At 40.3% G+C, this 17,503-nt stretch overlaps 1 protein-coding gene across 1 annotated transcript in view; it reads right to left on the reverse strand.

Annotated features, from left to right (window-relative positions):
- Positions 1 to 4,338: 4,338 nt before the first annotated feature.
- The window catches only part of RNF32 (ring finger protein 32), a 30,348-nt gene continuing 17,183 nt past the window's right edge, over positions 4,339 to 17,503 (reverse strand). The window contains exons 7-8 of the mRNA XM_075211237.1: positions 5,768 to 5,935; positions 4,339 to 4,829 (exon numbers count right to left, since the gene is read on the reverse strand). Of these exons, the coding sequence (XP_075067338.1) occupies positions 4,608 to 4,829; positions 5,768 to 5,935 (390 nt within the window). The 3' untranslated portion in view covers positions 4,339 to 4,607. The remainder of the gene's footprint in view (positions 4,830 to 5,767; positions 5,936 to 17,503) is intronic.

Below are 17,503 nucleotides of genomic sequence, written 5' to 3' on the forward strand. Positions count from 1 at the left end.
TACATAGAGTCTAGGACAGTCTGACAGTTTTCCACTGTTCTCTTTTGTGGACACCTTGGAAGGCAGTGATTTCCATGTGCTAGATTTACTAAACTGCGGGTTTGGAAAAGTGGAGATGTTGCCTATAGCAACCAATCAGATCCTAGCTTTCATTTATTTTGTGCATTCTACAAAATGACAGCTAGAATCTGATTGGTTGCTATAGGCAACATCTCCACTTTTTCAAACCCGCAGTTTAGTAAATAAACCCACAAGTCTATAAAAATGAGTCCTGTGCTGTAGAAAAGCTGTGGGAGACAGTAGGCCAGGCATTGCCATTAATGCAGATGTTGCTTGTACCACAGGGCAGTGTAAAAGCAGGTCCTCATCTATTGTACCATAACCCTATCTGACAGCCTGTAGACAACATACAGTAAAACTGCTTCCTTACTAAGAAGCTGCACCTAAACGTTAGATCTGTCCTCTCCATGTCTAACAGCTTAGACTAGAGCGCCCTGAGACATTGGATGGTCTATTCTACTCTATTTTCTAGCCAAAAGAGAACACTTCAAATGTGAAGATACGAAGTACATGTAATTACTTATTTCTGCAATGGGGAGCAGGTAGCCGATAGCCTTGGTCAAGATAGAGTTTTTTAGGCTTATATTATACTAACTTCATGTAAGTTCCAACATTTATTTGCAAGCTATGCATTTAGAGCAGGATAGTCTCTGTAGATGCCGTGGAACTTGGATCTCTCTTGATGCTCAGTCGGGCAGCTCGTGTCTCCTGGACATTATGGTAGATGTAGTTCCACAGAAGCAGTCTCTAAGTTACAGGCTGCATCTTGAGTGTACAGTAGCATAACTATAAGTGTTAGGATAAGAAGAAAACTTGAAGGCTTTTTGCCTAATTCATGCTCACTTAGAATTGTATAAAGCGCTTTCTGGTGTTTTACAAAAGATGATTCTTTTCCACTTTAAATTATGCACACAAACAAAACAACAATATAATAAATAGTCAACACCATGGCAGTGTAGTTCCCTGATAGCTGGCAATACACTTTTGCCTAACCCTGCTGTAAGTCATCAATTTATTTGAAGGAAAAGAAAGTTATTGTTTCTACTGTTTATCATCAGAGCAATATATATATATAGTCTTCTTCTAAGTAACACATTTTCTGGAATTATTACATCATAAGATGGCTACAATATTCAGGTCTTTCAATATATGCAAATATAGATATGTAAAATTCATCTACAGTTGACTTTGGTTTGAAAACTACCATGTCCTGCTTTCTTTAAGTAATACAAATTACAGAACACTTTTATAAGGCCACTTTCTCAAAGCAACGACTGTCATACTGTGGAAAGACTAATGACTCACTATAGTTGAATTTACTGCCATGGACATCATTAAAGATTGTACCAAAATGCATTGCAAATGGTTTCCCACCTTCCACTTTAATGGTTTGTATATGCCTCATGTAACTTTCCTAAAACAAAAGGATTTTCATCAACTAGGTCGGTGATGGGCAGCACAATATACACGATATACTTCAGTGTGGTCCTCCAACCTTTAAAAAGACGCTCATTACTCAAATTCAAGAACGGAAAAAAAACAAGTCCAGAAAGGACTTTGGTACACTCGCATCACTCGTCTTAAGATATCTCTACACCCTTACTTACTCCGAAATTGTACCAAATGCCACACAGACATCCCACTTGCTTCAAAATAGTCCCACGTGCCACAAAATGCACACTCTTTAGATCCCACAGGTTAACCTCCCCCCCCCCCCCCCCCCCCCCTACAACCTCCGCCACATGCCCATCACACATTCCCGCTTTTAGTTACTTTTACACTGGAGCCTGCGGAGGAAAGAGGGCCAGAACACTGCACTCCCTCCTCAGGAATGCGGCATGTCCTCCTTGTATTGTACAAAGAAGGTCACATGACACTGGAGTTAGCTGCTACTGTTCACTCATATTCTACACTTTGTTATAAAGTAGAGAATAAGTCTGAACTGGAGCACCCACCTGGGAGGCCACAGGTGAAGGCTTGTCATGCCGCAGGCAGCCTGTTGCCCATCACTGATTTAGATAGCAATTGTTTCTTACAAAAAACCTTAATGGAAAAAAACAGAAGAAAACCAGAAAGAGAAATGTATTTTGGCAATAGTTGCATCAAGGCATGTACAACGTAATAAAATCACCTGAAGGTGGAAATCTTAATTGTACAGTTTTAGTTGGACTTTAAATACCATTTTTACAGCAGTTTCTATAATCCCTATAGTGGAAGCTGAGTCCAATTTATTTGCTTGAATTCATACAGTTTTCTCCATGTTGCTTTCACATTCCGCTTCTAAAATAAAAGTACAAATCTCGTGTTTACAGGCTTCTTTTCTACTATAATGGTAATGGAGAATACACAAGTATGAAATGTGAACAAGATCACTTCCAAAATCATTTAGTTGTGGTCTGTGCTTTCTTTTTTTTGTTTGGAATGTATTTCGTGTGTATTACTGGATTTTTTGGTGTTTTATATGCTCAATAAACTTTTTTGTGTTTCGTAAATCGGTTTGTGGATTCTTTCTCCGTCTCCCAAAATCCCACCCAAAGGAAAGTGAAATCTCAATTCAAAGTTGTCTTGCTTTCTTTTCTTTTTTTGTTGAATATGTTCAGACATTTTTTCAAAAACAAAACTATTGAGATTTTAATCAAACGCATGCAATTATTTAGATTGGCTGATCTTGATGTGAGCCCTGTGTATACACACACACACACACACACACACACACACCCACACCTGTTTGGAACCTAGCAGTCCAAGTAGCTTAATCTCTAAATTATCCTAAACCCTCCAAATTAATATCAACATCTCTAGCCTTCAGCACTTACTTTCCATGGTGAACAATACGGATCCTTGTGCAGTGAGACAAGCTGTTCTCTGAGTGCACACAGTCGCTGCCACTTACACAGTGGAAAGGAGGATATGGTTATCTGGGACACTAGGGGATATTCAAAGGGCATAGGCAAATATAGACTTTAGGCAAAGGCCACCTTTATGATTGGCGTAGAAGACGAGTAGAAGTGGCTCTGCTTTTTGGCCTTACAGCCAGCATAAGAAGGGACAGATTTACAAGAAACGCAAAGAAAAATAGCAATCTCTGTAAACTATGTTACTAAACGTGTTCGATTTAAAAATAAAATGTTCAAAAAAAAATTTGGGGGTTTAGTACACTAAGAAGGGACAATAAAGTAAGCTTAGACTTCATAATGAAATGACAGCAAGAGGGTTTAGGAGGAGGTATAATAGTATTGTCAAAGTATCATATCTGGGAATGGGAGCAGGTAATGAGTGTGGATGAGAGATGCAGATCATATGCGGAATGGAGGTGTCAAGTTGGGAAATATTTTAAAGAAGTCCCGGTATGATCCCATTGATCCTTTTGATCTCAATTTCCTCTGTGTGACAACTGTAGTATTAATTACCCTCAGCCCTCTTCCAGTTTACTATTAGAATTTACTACCACACTGTAGATGACAACTGATCAGCGGTATACACTGATTGGAAGTCCTGAGATGTACTTTCTGACTTTCACATGACATGCGGGGGGTCGGTGCAACAGTTGCAGTCCAGCTTTCAGTATTACATTGCTATATGTGTTGCAGTGGTAACATCTCATTGTAACACACCATTAAATATTGATTCTACATTATTTCTGCAAACCATTGTAATAAACACTTGAGTATAAAGCACAGTATGCGGAATAATTTTCAAGTTACTACAGGGCCTAATGACAAGTATGGCTGTGTCCCCTTGGGCAGCCTGTAGCAGGAATGTAAATCACAGCTAATCAAGCTGTATAAGTCAAAAGATACAGTCACTGCTCCCACACACATGACGGGCCATCCCTATTATAATCCACTGCTGGTGCATGTTAATACATCTAGTCGTGTGGTTTATTTGTAGAGCACAAAATGGGAACTATTTGTGGGGATTTAAGGTGTGTTTTACAAAGTACATTAAAAAAAAAAAACTACTTTTTTGACCCATACGTCTTTGCTTCCAAGCAACAGACCCTAGCTGTTTTATTGACAACCCTTTAGTTACTTTACTGTATGCGACGCAAGTCAAGGTTTTGGAAGTAGCTTGACAACAGCATATTTAAATTTTCGTGATTTTGTTTTTTAAACTCTGTACAGAAATGGGTTCTGCTGTGTTCTAAAATTTTAAACGCAGTGTTAAGGTTTGAGAATGCAGCGGTGGGTATGAACCGATAATGTGTGACAGAAATGCGTGTCAATGGCAGATTGGTGTTATGCAAAAAAAGTTTACACTTTTTAAATGTGTATTTATTGCAATGTCTTCAGATACATTGTAGACATCATTAGAAGTATTACACAAACATAAGTACAGCACCAAATGCAAAATAGATCCTATTAACAAAACAGGAAAAAAATGAACATTAATCAAGTGATGAGCAGTTATGTATACTTCCACTTTTACACATGTCCAATATGTACCTAATTACCAGTGCTGCCCTCCTAAAAAGTCGCACAGCACAAACACTTTTCCCAGAGGTAAAGACTTGTGTTGTTTTTGTCTTCATTTGTCCATATGAAACATTAACAGGAGAATATTTTCTTTTGGTACGGAGAACGGCACAAAGGGCAAACATGGAATTCCCCTGCTGAAAACTCTTCAAACGCCTCAAGACACGCATGATGAAACATGTGGGAGCAGGACAGAAGGACGGCAGGACGAGAGGGAGGGCTCTTGTGTTCTTCATTATTGTGATACAATGGCATAATACATATAGGACAGTCAAATATCTCCTGACGAACAGCCTAGATCAAAAAATACATTGATAACAGCATAGTCTAAAGCTTTCATAGACAGTACATACTTTAACAGCTATCCCCACAAATGTATACACAATATTTAGTGGTTACAATCATGATGCAATTACTGTTATATTTCTATGCTATGCATGTCCCACTATCTTCAGTTAAATGAGATTTTAAAGTATTTTTTTTCCTCCTAAGCAATGTAAAAGATTTTACCATAAGTAGGACTTCTCTAAAGTGAACTGCAAGATGGAATGGATAAACAGACTCCACTGGGGAACATATATCAAGATAAATACACTGTAAGTATAAATGTGTGTATAGAACTTATTTTTGGTGGTAAAAGAAATTATACATACAAAATTTGCAGTATGCTTCATAATTACATTAGATAATCAAAAATAGTAAATATGAGCCGAAACTGTCAGCTGAAAAGCGGTTACGGTGTAATAAAAAGCAATGTTCCTAACAGATCTGTTAATGCATAACGGCTGGAGCTACACTGACAGTTGCTAATACTGGAATTGGGCGGATCTAGTATTTTTTTTTACCCCGGGCGATGTAGGGGGGAGGGGGGGGGCGATTTAAGCCCCGCCCCCTTTCTAACTTCTAAGGCTGCCGGCGGCTGCACAGTATGTGCAGGTCCGCTCGGCAGTGATAATGTGCTGTCCCGCAATCAGAGCAGCCGGGCAGCACATTATCACTGCCGAACGGACCTGCACATACTGTGCAGCCGCCGGCAGCAAGGCCCTGGGCGATCGCCCCCCCCTGGATCCGCCACTGACTGGAATATGAGGCTGTCCCTTTATGATACTTCATCTTCAAGGACCTCTATCATAAAGCACTCCCATATATATATATATATATATATATATGTGTGTGTGTGTGTGTGTTTAATGTGAGTGTGCATATTTAGAATATAGTGCTTACTATCTCACCTGTATTTGTATTTTTTCCCATTCTGCTTCACCGAGTGTTGGATTACAGTTTGCTTCTAACTGATGGAGAACATTACGATTTATGGCAATTGATTGATCAATCTCGCTGAATAAGACATCAATATCTGTGTTGCAGGATCTCAGCAATCTGTCTGATATTTCTGTGAACTGAAATATACAAAGAAATATGTCTGAATCCCAGTGAAAAGGAAATCTACACTTCTGAAACACAATTGTTATACTAGAACAATACTTAATATCTTTGGACGTTGTTTAGTACCATTTATTGCCAACAAACAAACTACCTTTTACAGTAGTGTGGCCTAGTCATAGGGAGGAATTCAATTCTGCGCAATGTGCCGAGAAAATCACCGCAATGTTTGGCTGCGCAAACTTCTGGGAGCTACGATACCCATACATTGCAGATTTTCCTGTGCACTTTTATGGGGTGCTAAGACATTTCCGCAATGTTGCATCGCTGCGTAGTGCCTGCGCACCCATTCCAGAAGCCCTACGCAGCGTGTCTTGAATTGGATGATAGTATATTACTTTTTTGTAGTTGAAAATAAAAGTATAATTCGGCCTCTAGGTGTATCTCAACTGGTGGTATTTGATGCATTGGTACACAAAACTAGATATAACTTTCAAAGAAATCTAGAGATAAGAGACTGCGATAACTGGAATAGAGTAGTTATGCAGTAAAGTGCAATAATTTTAATATATGTGATGTACTGTATATTCCTATCTAAACTTCTGTAATTGTAAAGCACCATGGTGATGTACGGCTCTGTACAGTGGGAAACAGCTTAAATAAAAAAAAATTAAAAATACAGTTACAGAGAGGATTAATGCAGACGTGAAATAGAGGTAAAGAGAGCCCTACTCCTGAGAGCTTTACAGTGTACTGTACTGGGGATTGGTAAGTGTTGTGTAGGTTTCAGATAATTGGTGGGTCTTCAGAGAGCATTTCAGGCTTTGGAGGTTGGAAGATAATGATCATGAATTCTGTGAGTAACAGTTTCTATATACGGGAGTGAGAGGAGGAGAGGGAGATCATTTGGAGACTAGACTTGAGATGTAGGAAGGGTTAGTGTTGAGGGATTTCTAGGTTACGGTGAGGATTTTTCATTTGCTTCTGGAGGGTATAGAGGAGCCAATGTGATCTGCAAAGTGTAGCGGCCAGAGAACATCAATCTTGAAGCAGTATTTAGGAATGGATTGAAATGGGGACAGACAAGTGAGGAGAAAATCAACTAAAAGAAGGTTGCAGTTGTAGAATTGGAAGATGAAAAGGAGGTAGATTAGAGTTTTAGTTGTATGTAGAGTAAGACAGGAGTGTATTCTGGTGTTGTTTTGGAGGTGGAAGCAGCAGAATTTTCAGAGAGACTGTATGTGAGGATTAAAGCACCTCAGCAGTGGGCTTGAAAGATTGAGAGTGAGGGAAAATTGGGGTAGTGACTGGGAGGAGTGAGGATGCCCTTTGGAAACGTTGAGCTTCAATAAGCATTGGGACATCCATGTGGAGATAGTGAAAAGACAATTGGTCACACAAGATAGGAGTGATGGTGAAAAGTTGATTTAGGTGTTCATCAGCATAGAGATGATACTGGAGGCCAAACCAGTGGTTTCGTTGACTGAGAAGAGCACATGGAAAGGAACAGAGCCCTAAGGGACCCAAACATGTTGTTGGAGTGGAGAATGTGTCATAGGTGGAGATGCTGAAGGAGTATTTGGATAGGTAGGATGTGAGCCAGGAAAGCACCATGTCACAAAGGGACTAAAGTGTGTACAGAAGAAGAGGTTGATCCAATGATGACAAAAGCGGCAGAGAGGTCCAAGAGAATGAGTGAGGAGAAATTATCTTTTGTATTTTGGTGCGAGTAAATGATTGGTCAGTCTTATATGGGCCATCTTTGTGGAATACTGGAGATGGAATCCAGGTTGTATAAGTAAAGTAGGGAATGAGAGGAGAAAAAGAGGGTTAGGCAGTTGTAGACAATGTGTTCAAGTAGCTTGGAGGCATGGGGAGAAGAGAGACGGGGCAGTAGATGGTTTCTTCAGGATTGGTGAAATAAGTGCATGTCTGAAGGAGAGGTTGAGGTGAGCTAGAGAGGAGTAAATCGGGAGAGGGAGTGGAAATATTGAGAGTGAATGGGGGGTTGTGGCTTCAGAGAATTAGAGAAGTGCACAGACCTTGTCACATGGAGAAATTAACAAATAAAGATGGGGGTGCGGTGGATGAGGGCATACAGGAGTAAAAAAAAGTGCAACATTTAAATATCTGAATAAACAGAGTTCTGATGTCTGCACTTTTTAATATTTAATATACAGTATTTCCCCATGTATAAGGCGCTCCCATGTATAAGATGCACCTTACTTTTGGCCTCGAAATTTGGAAAAAAAATATTACGGTAGCTGTCAAAAAAGGCAGGGAGAGTGTAATGGCCGGCTGCTTTGATAGTGATCAGAACAGCCGGGCAGCACACTCTCCCTGCAATCGCTGCCACTGTGCCTCTGTCCCCCTCCTCCTGGATCCTCGCTGGCATTCTGCCTGCTGGCTACTGCATCCCCGCTGACACGCTGCCTACTGGCTACTGTATCCCCGCTAACACGCTGCCTGTCTCCGCCTGCTGGATCCCCGCTGACACTCTGCCTGCTGGCTACTGCATCCCCGCTGACACGCTGCCTGCTGGCTACTGCATCCCCGCTAACACGCTGCCTGTCTCCGCCTGCTGGATCCCCGCTGACACTCTGCCTGCTGGTTACTGCATCCCCGCTGACATGCTGCCTGTCTCCGCCTGCTGGATCCCCGCTGACACTCTGCCTGCTGGTTACTGCATCCCCGCTGACACACTGCCTGTCTCCGCCTGCTGGATCCTTGCTGACACTCTGCCTGCTGGCTACTGCATCCCCGCTGACACGCTGCCTGTCCCCCGCTGCCCCTGTAACGCTACCCCTGTATAAGACGCACCCAGGTGCGTCTTATACATGGGGAAATACGGTAATTGGCATATTTGTACTTTTCTTGCTGCCACATATTATATTTTGATTTGCAGACAGACACTTCTTGAAGGTTTACATTCACATATTATAATTCAGTGTTGCACCGCAGTTGAGAATTGATGGCCTGTACTAGAAGGCTTAGAACAGTTTTAATTAATGTCACCCAGTATCTTTTTTTCTACTTGTGTAAAAATAATCCTGCTTGATTGATCAAAAATGTCTGCAAATCACATATGAACTTTTGATTTATTCCAAAAGGCGCCACTGAATTGAATGGAGTCCTGATAAATGCATGAAAAGCACGTCAAGAGTGCATTATGAAGCACTGAGCAGAACTCCATCTATTGAACTGAACTGAGTCCTGATCAATCCATCAAAATTACTTTGTTCCTGCACATGCTCCGTTACAAAACCGGGACATCAACTTCAGACTAAATGCAGTAGGTGCTGAGACCCTATGGTAATGGTAACACAACTAAAAGGTGTATTTAAAGGTAAAATAAATATCAAATATAAAACTATGAATGGTACCATCTCTTTAAAGATGTTTTAATCAAAATTAGTTTTGTAAAAAAAATAAAAAATCTAATTTTTTATTTTGTATTTTCCTTAATAACTTTTGTTTTCAATAGCAATACAATAATCCTAGTTGGACCATGACATAAGTGCCCCTTGCAGTAAAATCCCAATTATTATGGATATTTCCCTATCATTTGCATACTGACTGAGAGAGCTCACCTAAGCACACTGCTTTATATCTCAAGCCTTTGTTTCATTTACTTTACATTAAATGCATGCACTTACCAGAGATAAAAGAAGGGAAAGACTGTAAATGTTGACTTGTAAAATTAGCTGAAAGTTAATTGCCATAAATTAACAAGCCAAAATGCTTTATTTAATGAATTTGTTTTTTATTAATTTTTTTAAAAATGTCTAAGATATAAGATTGCAGGGTATTATATTAATTATAATTAAATATAAATTAATTATATTAAATATTTTCAGGATTTCCTTCATGATCGACTGCCCTTAACTAACTAAACTATATAAAAGTGAAAGTCAAACCAGGAAACTATTGACACCATATGATCCAAGCCTGCGTACCCGCACAACAGAAGACCTAGCGGCTCTCCACACTGTAGACTCCTCTAATTACAAAGAGGTGAAAACGTAATCTCGGCAGACAACAGATAAATCATTTACGAAGCCTTAGAGAGCAACTTCAATACTTTTTTTTTTGTATATCCATTTTTCATCAGGCAGAAAACATTTCTATTATACTAAATTAATTAACCTGACATTCTAGTTTAAACTTCACAAAAATATTTCAGCTTAAAAAGAGGAAAAAAAAACTTAAGTAAAGTTAAGATAGCACTGATAGAAACGTTCCATTAGACAGAATGAGCAGCCTAGGGCTTAGAGCAGTGTTTGTTTAGGAGAAAATTGCACTGCTTATTACTGCAACCAACCTATATCATTGGTATTGTGTTCATGTGAAGAAAGGAAAAGCCTATTTTCTTCCTAGACAGATTTGGACAGCTTTTACAAATTGAAGCAGTAATGTAAACCAATTAACAAGTCACGTATGCCTTTTATATTTAGTTTCTAATTTATCTTTGCTAAAAGTTCTTTTGTTACTCAAGATAAACAGATAGGCAAAGCCATACTGGCCATGTATGTCATAGAGATGAATGGGTAGGAAAGGTGTGTCTTTTCACTGATTAACCACAATAAATGTATACGGAGAATCAACAGGACTTTGTCATTTTTCTATAGGATTAGAGATATAATGTTGGTGGTGAAACAATATTTACATTCAAAATACCTACAGGTTTTTTTTGTTTTTTTTACATAAAGCAAAAATAGTTGTTAGATTTAGGTGCACAAGGTCATTATGTTAGTGAAACAGTCATCAGTAATATCGCTGTCAAATGACTAATAATACTAAAATGTTTAAATGTTGAAGAACCACCATCACTGTCTTGGGTTTGTTTTTTCTCTAAATATAATTAGCTCCTAAAGAAGTTTGGGGGTTGTCTGCAATTTTTATTTATTGGTTCTCTCACATGCTCTCATCCTAGTTTTACTAAATACAGAAGAAAGAGTTGGGGGTGTGGCCGGAGGAGGAGTCTGGTTCATTAATGACTTACATTTGGCGTGTTGCGCCTCTCCCTCCCCTTTGCGCCGAAATCCTCGGTCACCTCTGCTCCACTTTTCAGCAGAGCTCCGTTATATTTTATATGTATGTTAATGCATAAAGCCCAGTGTATTTATTAAAATAGTGACACAAACCTACAGATTAAGTAGGGGTGGATACATGCTTGCTTGTGCTGAGAGTGCCCTTGATAGTTTCTAATCGTACTGTTGGCTACTGTAGGTGTTTGGTCAAGTCATTGCCTTCAACACTCTATTAGTTACATAGATTAGTAGTACTATTAATCATATAGCATGTTATATACAGATGTCTAGCCCCAGGATATGTCTGTCTGGAAGGAAACCGGCTGTAAGTCGGAGACACGTCTAGCAGGACTTCGGAGTTTTTCAGTGGAGGCTTCACCAGAATACTCAGGCTTGAAATGTAGGGGTTTGTTGTTGTATGGACCCTTCTTTAATCTTATTAACACAATCTCAACATTGTAGTTTTGACCTGTTTCTATCCCAATCATTTATCTTGACCCAGCAACCCTAAACTATACACAAATAAACTTAACACCTTCCCTGGAGCAGGCACAGAACACTGCACCCAACCTTTCCAGTCTCCTAATAAGGATACCAACAAGTCTTCTCAGATCTAGACTGTGAGAACAGGTCCAACCTACTATGCATGAAAGAGACAGATTATCACAGAATATATAGCTTGGTACAAAGGGAAAAGTACATCGCCAAGAAGTTTAAACCATTCCATGCATGGTGTAATCATACGTATGGCATAAGCATGTGTACGCAGGTCCAAGCTTGTCGTAAGCTCTTGGACTAAGGTAGAGGAAATTACAGAGGGGTTAGCTTGCCCCTTGGATTTCTATGAATAGGAATATGTATTTATTTAAGTGTACCTCTTATAGGGCTAGGTGTGTTGGGACACACATGTCTGCCAGCATAAGCAAAAGTACTGGTAAAATACATACATTTCATTTCTACAATGTGATATGGTGGAGCTTGGGGCCATGAAGTGCTATGGGGGATTGTAAATCCATGCCTGTGTACCACAGGGCTCGTGCACATGAACCCATTGTGTTTTATTAATGCATCTCAAAGCTTCCCTGCAGCATAGTGTACTATGTACTTAGAAAAACATTACTTCACTCTATTCTACTGAGCGTTGCTTCTTCTTAACACTGCTGGCAATGTTGAAATGGACACAAACCACGTGTGTACAGGTCCATTTGCTGCAATTATTACTATCAGCGCCAATGCATGTTTAATAGGATTTGTGAACATTTGTTAAACTCTTTAAAATAACGCCCAAGTACAAGGCTTTACGTTCTAAGCATTACTATTTTCTTGCTGATCCCATGGATCATGAGGGATTCATCCACAGCAAAATGAAAAGGTCACAAGAATAGAATCAGGTCACAGGTTTTTTTCTACTTCATGTGCTAATAAATTTCTGCAGCAAGAAGCAAATATCCAGATCACTGGGCTGCACGCATGGAGCAAATATCCAGATCACTGGGCTGCACGCATGGAGCAAATATCCAGATCACTAGACTGCATTCATGGAGCAAATATCCAGATCACTGGACTGCATTCATGGAGCAAATATCCAGATCACTGGACTGCATTCATGGAGAAAATATCCAGATCACTGGGCTGCACGCATGGAGCAAATATCCAGATCACTAGACTGCATTCATGGAGCAAATATCCAGATCACTAGACGGCACGCATGGAGCAAATATCCAGATCACTGGGCTGCAACATGGAGCAAATATCCAGATCACTAGACGGCACGCATGGAGCAAATATCCAGATCACTAGACGGCACGCATGGAGCAAATATCCAGATCACTAGACGGCACGCATGGAGCAAGTCTTGTAGGTTTTTTTTGTCACAACTCAAAATACCAACTTGGTATCTTGTAGAGTGGTATATTTCATTTTTCCACTAATAATTAGCAAGCCGTTAGTTTAGTATAACTCATCTATTTTTCTATCTCTCATATCAATGTGTCGCGTTGGATGTCAGCTGCTTCTGTGTTCTGGATGTCACGCTGTTTGTGGTGTTTGCTGTGATTGGGTGATATCCCAGACCCCGGCAAACATGACTAACAACAGTGATCATGGGTAATATAGGAATTGGCTGACTGCGATGCACATTGTTTTCAGTAGAAAGGAACAATGGGGGCAGTGGAGGACATCAAACTGGTAAGTTTACATGCAGGGGCCTGGGTAAGAGAGCAGAGAGGGGTCTCTCCAAGCACACCAGGCATCCTGATCAGCTATAGGTATTGCCAATAAGGTTATCCATATCCGGCAGTGCACCATCTTCCTCCTGTAGTGAAGGAGGGGTGCAGTGTAAAAGGAAAAAAAAAAGTTTTTATAAAGTATAAAAGTACAAATAAACTTACATGCATAAATACATGAATAAAATGCAACCCCCAGTTATTGCTCTGCACGTTCATCTTAGCGCCAGGTATGGCTCTGCACATTATTCGTAGCACCAGAAATGGCTTTGTATACAAACCTTGGCACCGGGAATGGCTTTGTATACAAACCTTGGCACCGGGAATGGCTCTGTATACAAACCTTGGCACTGGGAATGGCTCTGTATACAGAGCCATTTCTGGTGCCAAGGTTTGGCTCTGTATACAAACGGTGCCAAGGCTCTGTATACAAACCTTGGCACCGGAAATGGATCTGTATACAAACCTTGGCACCGGGATTGGCTCTGTATACAAACCTTGGCACCGGGAATGGCTCTGTATACAAACCTTGGCACCGGAAATGGCTCTGTATACAAACCTTGGCACTGGAAATGGCTCTGTATACAAACCTTGGCACCGGAAATGGCTCTGTATACAAACCTTGGCACCGGGAATGGCTCTGTATACAAACCTTTGCACCGGGAATGGCTCTGTATACAAACCGTGGCACCGGAAATGGCTCTGTATACAAACCGTGGCACCGGAAATGGCTCTGTATATAAACCTTGGCACCGGGAATGGCTCTGTATACAAACCTTGGCACTGGGAATGGCTCTGTATACAAACCGTGGCACCGGGAATGGCTCTGTATACAAACCTTGGCACCGGGTTTGGCTCTGTATACAAACCTTGGCACCGGGATTGGCTCTGTATACAAACCTTGGCACCGGGATTGGCTCTGTATACAAACCTTGGCACCGGAAATGGCTCTGTATACAAACCTTGGCACCGGGAATGGCTCTGTATACAAACCTTGGCACCGGGAATGGCTCTGTATACAAACCGTGGCACTGGGAATGGCTCTGTATACAAACCGTGGCACCGGGAATGGCTCTGTATACAAACCGTGGCACCGGGAATGGCTCTGTATACAAACCATGCCACCGGGAATGGCTCCATCCAGCGCATGTGTTACAAGCTATTTACAGAATTGCAACTGAACCTGGAAGCTGTTGTGCGGGCATATGTTCAGTGGACATATAATAAGATAGGCTTTACAAGACAACGTGGAAAACTATTAATTAAAGTATCTCACTTCCAAACCATCTAGCACACTCTTCGTTACATACAAATATACACACCTCAGTACACACTATTATATCTCAGAATTCGGAAGTCTCCCAGAAATTCTAGGGGAGTGGGCAAGTATAGCCTCATTAAAGATTAGGAGTATATAAATTGCACCTTGCTAATACCATGTTGCACTGAGCAGAGGGGCAAAATTTAAGATGTGTGTACATATACAAAGTTGGAAGGAGGCTTCTCTCAGCTCAACTCTATATTACAATGTACAAATAAAGCTGTCCAGTCTTTGTATGCTACATGCACGAGTAGTTCCCTGCATGCCAAAAAAATCACTTTTGCACCCCTTGCATTGCAACACAGCTTTTCCAGGTGCAAATTTGCACCTTTTAGCTGGCTTTGCTCCTAAATCTACATGTGGCCCACAGTGACTATGTACCACTGCTATATATTAACCCAATGGCAGCTCTTTAACAAACTCTGATTAATTGAGCTGATATGCTTGTAGGATACCACAGATTATGAGAGCTATGTGCGAAAGGTTAAATGTTCCCGTGCCAACGTTTAAATCTACCTCCATTAAAAAGCATAGAATACACAAAAACTGCAACAAAGAAGTAAGCACCTGTAACTCGTTTTTATTCTCTACACAACCAACAAGGCAACAAAGACGTGTTAACAGATGCACAAAGCTGAAATTAGCTAAAGTAGTGCAAGTAAAATACAAATGTCTGGAAAAAGTATATACAGAGATAAAAAAAAAAAAAATAACAAAAGCAGCCAGGTGAACTTTCTGCACTTTGAGGAGTCATTTTTTACAAGTAATCCATCTTAATGTCAGCAAATTGCTTACTAATGTGTTGACTTATAGTGATCTCGAGAAGTAAAAAGAAAGGCTGGAATTTACAACATATCAATGAATCAGTGATAAGATATTACAGGGTTAATATCCTCCTGCCGTCTGCTGCTGCTTGGAGCCAGCTCTAGCTGACAACGAATGTTTGCACTGTCCTGGTCAAATGAATAAATAAAATCCCCACGGTCAGCTTAGTGTTTGGCCAGATTTAAGTGAAAATGTTTGGGGAAATCTCATGGCAAGAGGGAAAAATACTACAGTCTTTGACGTTATTTCACAGCCAAACTACCTCCTTATAAAGAGCAGGACTAGCATTAAATCCTGCTCCAGATAATGTAATGCATATGAAAAAGATTTAATGGCACCCGTAAAACGAGCTGCTTCAATTAGACGGCTTATGCAAGCACGGTTTATAGGTAAGGATCAAAGAGACTTGCAACTGCTCCGGCTGCATTCTAGGTAACAGTTTGCTTTCTGCACACACGGATTGTGGATATTGGCATAAATGAGATAGTTGTTGTGACCTTTTAGGGACTCTTAGATCTCAGTAAAACTACTGTGGCTCTGTCAGACGTGTAATAAACATATCATTCTCAGTTCTCGTCCTGGACACAATAAACAGAAACACAGTAACTCAGAAACCAGTAGATGACTATGATTCACCTCCAATATTTCAGCTCACAATAATTAATAGTTTATCTGAACATTGTAGGAATTTGCCAAAAATGAAAATACTTTCAGAAGACTTCAATGTATGCAAAATGCAATGCTTAGTACAAGTTCTAATGTTCTAGTACATCATTTCAGGGCTAATTGTTACCTCTGGTTTAATTGAAGGGGTTCTTTTAATCAAATCAAAGCTTTAAAGGGCAGTGTTCCTGTAGTGGAGGTCATTACTATGTACCTTATTAACTACATTTGCTGTTGGTCTCTATCCATTACAATGCTATAGAGAACAAGGAGAACAGCATAACTGAACTCACCATATTCATATATGAAAATATGGATAAATGGATCAGGAAGGAAATAATCAACTACCGTGATGGGAGAAGGCTGAGTATAACAAAAATAGTCACATGATAAGAATAAATCTAACATCTCTCTTTCTCTCAAAACCAAAGCCAGCTGGATTCTAATACTGCATCATATAATATATGATGACAACATTATCTTGGGTTTATTCAGGTTACTCTCCCAGGGAAGTGCCCATAGTAACCGATCGTAGTCTAGTTATCATTTATTTCAGTGACAGGTAACAGGCGGTCCTAGTGCCGCATGAGGCCTTCCGAGCCTTCACCTGTGGCCCCCAGCTTCTTTCTAGTTTATTGTCACGGTGGCTTAGTGGTTAGCACTTCTGCCTCACAGCCCTGGGGTCATGAGTTCAATTCCCGACCATGGCCTTATCTGTGTGGAGTTTGTATGTTCTCACCGTGTTTGCGTGGGTTTCCTCTGGGTGCTCTGGTTTTCTCCTACACTCCAAAAACATACTGGTAGGTTAACTGGCTGCTATTAACTTGACTTTAGTCTGTGTGTGTGTGTGTTTGTGTATGTTAAGGAATTTAGACTGTAAGCTCCAATGGCCCAGGGACTGATGTGAATCCGTTTTCTGTACAGCGCTGTGCAATTAGTGGCGCTATATAATAAGCTGCTGCTGATGATGACTGTCAGACTTGGTTGTTACAGCTAGTAACACTTCTTTAAATTGCCTGCTGATATGTTATTACAGAGAGGTGTCTCTTTCTTTGATTAAAGGTATTACTGAGATTAAGGTAATGTGAGGCCCTTTTGAAGGTTAGAGGGCTGCACAATGCGGCCCCGAGGTCTTTCAGCTTGCCCATCATCAATTTGTTTGGTACATTATAGAAAATGATAGCTAGAATCTGATTGGTTGCTTTGGGAAACACCTGTTCATTTTCTGCCTAGTTTTGTCTATGTAGGCATGGCAACATTGTATTTGCTTACAATAACCTACAATAAATGGAATATCGACCCTATATTAATAACTGCTCATTACCTCCCATGATAATAAAATAAAGTCATTCTACTTGGGAGTGGTTAGAGCAGGAGATGGCTGGTGGGAGTTCTCAGCATGCACCAGAGAAGGTGTTTTTTTTCCAACAAACAAAGAAGGGGCTTTAAATTAATTAATTATTTATTTAACTACAATATAATTGTTATCTGTAGCTGATGCTTTCTCGGAATGTACAGAAA

This window comes from Mixophyes fleayi, chromosome 5 (assembly GCF_038048845.1).
Source record: "Mixophyes fleayi isolate aMixFle1 chromosome 5, aMixFle1.hap1, whole genome shotgun sequence".
NCBI lineage: Eukaryota > Metazoa > Chordata > Amphibia > Anura > Limnodynastidae > Mixophyes > Mixophyes fleayi.